General features: G+C 37.5%; 1 protein-coding gene across 1 annotated transcript; it reads right to left on the reverse strand.

The window, feature by feature from the left end:
* Positions 1–1,617: 1,617 nt before the first annotated feature.
* LOC127618011 (homeobox protein SIX3-like) lies at positions 1,618–4,878 on the reverse strand. Its single transcript, XM_052090220.1, has 2 exons — positions 3,974–4,878; positions 1,618–2,705 (listed from the first exon to the last, which is right to left on the reverse strand). Exons 1-2 carry the CDS (start codon positions 4,663–4,665, stop codon positions 2,513–2,515), a joined length of 885 nt encoding a protein of 294 aa, XP_051946180.1. The 5' UTR covers positions 4,666–4,878; the 3' UTR covers positions 1,618–2,512.
* Positions 4,879–6,052: the final 1,174 nt, after the last annotated feature.

Genomic DNA, 6,052 nt, shown 5'->3' on the forward strand with positions numbered 1-6,052 from the left:
AAAAAGTCATGCATTGATGCTCCTGTCACATACTTATGTTTACTTTTCGCATTTCATCACAACAAGGAACCGTACGATGAAATCAAATTGAACTATAAGTCATATATGATTCATTATGAGGTTCAAGAAGAGTTTGGCAAAGTTCGCAGTTCTCTTTGAAATTCTGTAAAACAATCATTTTGAGTGGAAAGATGTTTAAGTAATTGAGAAACATATTTTAAAGCTGTGTTAGTATTAAACTTTATAGATCATATAATGCAAAATAATTTATTTCACCACACTTGATTAAACTATGTTTACCGTATGGTTATCTTTCTCTCACATAGGCTATTATTGGTAACTATTTATTTACTTTAAAGAAAACACTGCGCATAATCTGTTTATGTTTTTTTTTTTTTTTTTTTTTTGTAACAGCCAATATACTAATATACAACCCCCGAACTCACGAAAATTCGTACACATTTTACGAGTTGGCTATTTCAACCCATATACTCTGAGCAGATATAATGATGGAGGTCAATTTGAAGTAATTGTATAGAGCTCAATCGGTCAGTGATCTCCCATATTGCCCAAGATGGACTTCATAAGTAAAATGTAGTCTTAGTTGTATTCAAAGTGCCATTAAGAGGCGTATTAAGAGGGCCGATGTAAGGCATACAGAATGAAACTATAATTATTAACGTATGAGAAATTGTTTAATTCACTCCTTCCTAGGTGTGGGACCAACAAAATATAGATCCCGCCCAAGTGCTTTAAATGACCCGTAAAACACACGGGGAGGATGAGAGAGAAAGACGGGAAGGCACATAAATGTGAACAAAATGTCAAATCAATTAGGCTACTTTTGAGCTCTTTTACATTAGTTGAGACCTCCTTGGCGAGCCTAAAAAAGTTTAGTCCAGGAGACATTATTTTGGATAAAATACGACAATTTTGTCCAACATAAATTGGACAACATTAACATTTTTTTTTTTTGTATTTATTTTTACCTTTGCTTATTGGATCGAGAACATCACCTGTACAAATGGTTATAAAACTACAATTTAGCCATCCAACATAGGTCCAAAATGTGATCCATAAACGCAATAAATGTTTCGGAATCCTTTACTTAGCATGAAAAATATAGAGATCATGTTACTTTAATAAACAGCGTCTGTTTACCAAAAATTCTGGACCAACTAAAGTAATTGAGCTCCTAGGTCAAGTGCTTTGTATGGTTTTCTGTTGGCCCCTAGTGCTCGCCCAGATGTCTTTCTCCTTGCATTTTAAAAAGCCGTTTCGTTGTTTATGGGGCACTGCATGTGTCAGGGGAGAAGTCCTCCATTAGACATTTCAATGGAGCATTCACCTAATTTTTGCAGACATAATTCAGAGTAATATGTCACTATAAACAAAAATATATATTTTTTAAAAATACAAATAATCATAATAAAAAAACGTATAAAACGTTTCTTTTCAATTTGTTTGTTTGGCGGAGGTGTTGTACGTCACGTGTTTGGCTTATTTCATGTGCTCGACAAAAGGGAGAGTTCGAATGTTTTTGTAAATAAAATGTTTGGTGGAAAATGACACACTTAATACAGTTTTATAACAAAATTCAATACTGTATTTTCAGTTTAGAAACATTTACATTAACAGAAACACGCAAGAAAGTAACAGTGAATGATAAGCTCTGGACAGGAAACGACTTCAGTCAGTCGATGAAGATGTCCAATATTTTCTTTTGCATTAATCTCGACTGATAATTCATGGTCACTAGCGTTCTTTCATGGTATAAAAACAAATAAACAAAACGCCCAGACCACTTAATAGTTACTTTTTGACGAGTAGTTTATGTAGGGACACAATTCAAGAAAAGTGAACAGGGATAGAAAAGAGAATGGAGGCGGTAGAGCAATATTATTTACAGGCGCATTTCTTTTACACATATATTACAGACTAGGAGAATGGTCGCATTATTTAAGATATACACAATTCAATATAAAATCTCGAAATAAAAATAAAAATCTCATCCAGTCATAATTCAATTCCATATTTGACCAGTAGACTACCCCACACAGGCAGAGACAGATGTGTAGTAAAAAGGTGCTTACGACTCAAATGATTGTCTGATGAACATAAAGGAAAAATGATTGCATCCTGGCTGCTCTTCATCACTCAGACTAAAACAGAAAAAAGGCAACGGACACCGTTTTCTGGTAATTCCCTCTTCGCGGTGGTGCTGGTAGACATAACAACGTGGGGCTTGTTCCCCCCGTAAACAAAAACAAGGAGGAAAAAAATAAAAATATATATATAGATAATTTATATATATCATGCAAGTGATGGGGTGGGGAAAGATGTGGGGTGTGTTCCATTGAAAGCGCTTGAAAAACAGACGTGCTTTTATGCTTTTCTTTTTTATAATAATAATAATAATATCAATTATTATTATTTTCTTTTTTATCTTCCCCGATAATTCTTGAAGTTTATTCAGGTCCATATTTCCTGTATATATTTCTCTTTTTGCGTATCATACGTCGCATTCCGAGTCACTTGATGTTACTGAAAGAATTGACGTGCCCGTGTCGACACGTTCTGTCATACTGGAGACACTGGTAGTTGGACTAGCCGCTGTCGATGGCGACTCCGCCGAACTGCGTGGGGTGCAGCCGGATTCTGAAAGGGACCGCATGCCATTCTGCCCTATTGATTGGTGCTGGAGCCTGCAATAGAAAATTAAGAGAATGGTATGCCATTAGAATATTATTGTTGTAGGCCCTTTTTTTAAATGAAAAACACGTATTATGCTAACTATATGCTTTCAAAACGAAATAGTGCTCTCAGATTTGAAAATAAATTAATAAAATAAAAATAAACAGTAAAGTTAATTCTACAGCTATATCACTGAAAAAGATGTAGCACTGCCGCTACAAGGATTAAGTCCATACAATACATTAGCACATTTATAGTCCTCAGGATTTGATTCACTAATCTTGAATATTTATTTTGTACTGATGCGTGTTGTTTTCAATTGTTTATATGAATAAATTAGATGACATCAATAAATGGTTGCTTTCTAAGTAAATGTCATGATAGTATTGCTTATATGATGTGAAATTATCCTATATAGCACAATTTGTAATTAAATTATGCAACTGAATTTCATTAACCTGTACCAGCTATCAAATTAAGTACTTATTTACTGTTACTTTTTCATTTCCAAGACACATAATACTATTCAGCGTGTAAGGAGAAATACATTTAGCAAATCACCTGACATACTACTCAATAACTAATTTACGTACTTCATAATAAATAAATAAAATCACGAGCCCCTGGAATATTTAGAATAATTTAAATGAATTATTTTGTCTTTATGTTGTCCGAGAAAAGTGTGAAATCACGTTGTGTCTTCCTATTTAGAAAGAATGACTTTGTTATTTACCTTTAAATATTGGAACACAGAAATTGTGCGTCTAAAGTGTTTGTTTGTCAATTAAGCTTTATCAATAACTGTATTGTTATTTCTATTCTGTTATTTCTACCAATTTGTGATTAAAGCTTACATGTGTTGAGGATGATTTAAAAAAAAAAAAATTGTTTTGTAACAACATTTCAAGTAAGCAGAAAACAATAGGAGGGTTTGCTGTGAATTCATGTTCTTCTAAGGTATTCCATATTTCATTAAAGAATGTTTCAGAAGAAGAAAAACATTTCCCATTAATTTCCCGTATGATAACAACTTTGTAAAATAATCTTTAATCTCGTTCTTTTGGCTGTGGTTCAGACTTTCTAATCATTTCACAAATGGCACAACAAAAATGTCGTCGTTCTCCCTTCTTGTGTTTAAAGTCTATTTCAGCTTTCACTGCAATACTATTCTGATCACATATTTAACAACAGTCAGTTTATAAAAATATATGTTGCTGTATCTTACTTAATACCTGAAGCACAAAACGTCCAACGAAATGTAACAAATAAAGCAGCTGACCTGTTTTTCGCTGCCGCTGCCCTGTCTCGTTGCCTCCTATTTTTAAACCAATTTCCGACCTGTGTAGGAGTGAGTCCAGTGGCTTGTGCCAGTTCCCTTTTCTTGCTAGGGTTCGGGTAGGGGTCCTGAAGGTACCACTCCCGTAAAAGACTCCGTGTCCGCTCTTTGAAACAATGCGTCTTCTGCTCACCGTCCCAGATGGTTCTTGGCAGAGGAAACTTCTTTCGCACCCTATACTTATCAACCGGTCCTAGGGGACGCCCTCGCAGTTTCTCGGCCTCCTGATAGTGAGCCTCTAGCCACATCGCCTGCAGTTTGCCATGCGAGTCCTTGGTAAACTTGTGGTTCTCCAAAATGTGGAAGAGATCACGAAAATTGCCTGTGTGGAAGGCAACCACAGCTCGTGCACGTAGGATGGATTCATGCTTGTTGATCGCCTCGCAAGCGCCTGGTGCCACTGGAAGAGACCACAGAAAGCGACCCAGCCGCTCGATGTCCCCGGTCTCCTCCAGCGTCTCGCAGACGCTCGCCACTTGCTCTGGAGAGAAGTTTAAGGTCGGTAGCTGAAACATTGACAAGTCTTCGGGAGACCTGGTGCTGGGCGCGCTGCTCGCCAAGAGCAAAGGGCGATCAGCAAAGTTTGGCAGGAATAAATGAGAGGGATAAAGCTCTAAAGGCGATCTGAAAACCATGGAAATGACCTGAGAGAGAATGAAATTTGCGAAGGAAAAAAGAACGTCGAATTCAGTTTGAATGACTCAATAGCTATCGCCTAATGACACCAGCCTCTTAATATCTCCCCCTAAATCCACCGTGAGTGTAGCATTGAAATATTTTGTTTCGCTTTTCTATTGGTCTTCTCGCTGTCGTTGTAGGGTTGTCATGGCAGCCCTGCCAATCACTGTCAAGCGTGCCAATCATTAGCCAGTACGTAGAGGCTTTCACCACTTCGGCTGCGCACACTGGGGGTTATCAGGAACTCCAATCTCAACAGCACCCTCCCTCTCGTGACTCGTGTGAAGTCGAAGCAGAGGCTCGCCTATTTGTTGAATGGAATGAACAATTAGTGGGTGGAATATTATTGTGATCTTAACGAGGCTCGTTAAAGTTAAGAAGATATGTAGGGAGAGAAGGCAGGGGTGGGGGCTCGGGATGACAGTCACGGACACGGGAATGCACATTTAAATGAAGCGCTAAAACGGAATCTACAGAGTGCACAGATATGCTATGTCACTATTTTGCGCCTCGTATGAAGACATTTATGTGGAGGAGACGAAGCAATACAAATCAATGCCGTAAAAATGTTTTCGAAACATTTATATTTTTAAAAGGTTAACGCTATTATGCGCTTTTTCTATGCCTAAAATCAACGGCCGCTTTAGATGCATATATCGATACGATATAGCTACGATATGACAACTATTCGTGCACAGAGACTGACAACCGTGGACGCGCATCCCTATGGCTGAGCCCCGTCAGAGACTAAACACTGGCCCATTGCCCAGTGCATGTTGATAAACTGTAATAATGGATACCATTTGTATTTGTATTTAAGCTAACGAGTTTGCTCCGTTGTTTCTGTTATACTAGGCTATAGCAACACTTTGAACTTTTTTTGCTATAAGCCCTTAGACTGTTTCACGAGAATGGAGGACATAATATGTCACGAGATTCGGCTTCCGTGGGTTGTTGGTATGGATTTCATGACTTGCATCAAAGAGTTTACGCTGCATTATATTTAGACAGGGCTTAGTTGGTGTTAAAATGTTACGCTTTCACTCGATTAAGAACAATGGCCATATTGTGAGAACACGTATAAGGCGTAATGAGACGCAGCATCTAGACTTTTTCTAATCTGCCTATAGCTAAAGCTGACATATTTATCCTAAGCTCCATTCTCCAGAATAGTTTTTTTGTAAAACATTGGATTAATTGGGCTACTTTGTTTGATATAGCCACCCTTAAAGTAGATTTACACAAATGCAAGCTCATGTGTGCTTTGCAGAATGAGAGGATAAGACGAGATCTTATAAGTTTTGGGTCAGGTTGTATCTCAAAATGTTCTTCTGTTACAGGATA

Source organism: Xyrauchen texanus, chromosome 24, assembly GCF_025860055.1.
Source record: "Xyrauchen texanus isolate HMW12.3.18 chromosome 24, RBS_HiC_50CHRs, whole genome shotgun sequence".
Taxonomy (NCBI): Eukaryota; Metazoa; Chordata; class Actinopteri; order Cypriniformes; family Catostomidae; genus Xyrauchen; species Xyrauchen texanus.

Excerpts from the sequence above, each read along its gene's own strand:
- LOC127618011 (XM_052090220.1), bottom strand. The coding sequence starts at position 4,665 with ATGGTTTTCAGATCGCCTTTAGAGCTTTATCCCTCTCATTTATTCCTG. Across the intron at positions 2,706-3,973 it reads GCAGCGGCAGCGAAAAACAG|GCTCCAGCACCAATCAATAG; the intron begins GTCAGCTGCTTT and ends TTTCTATTGCAG.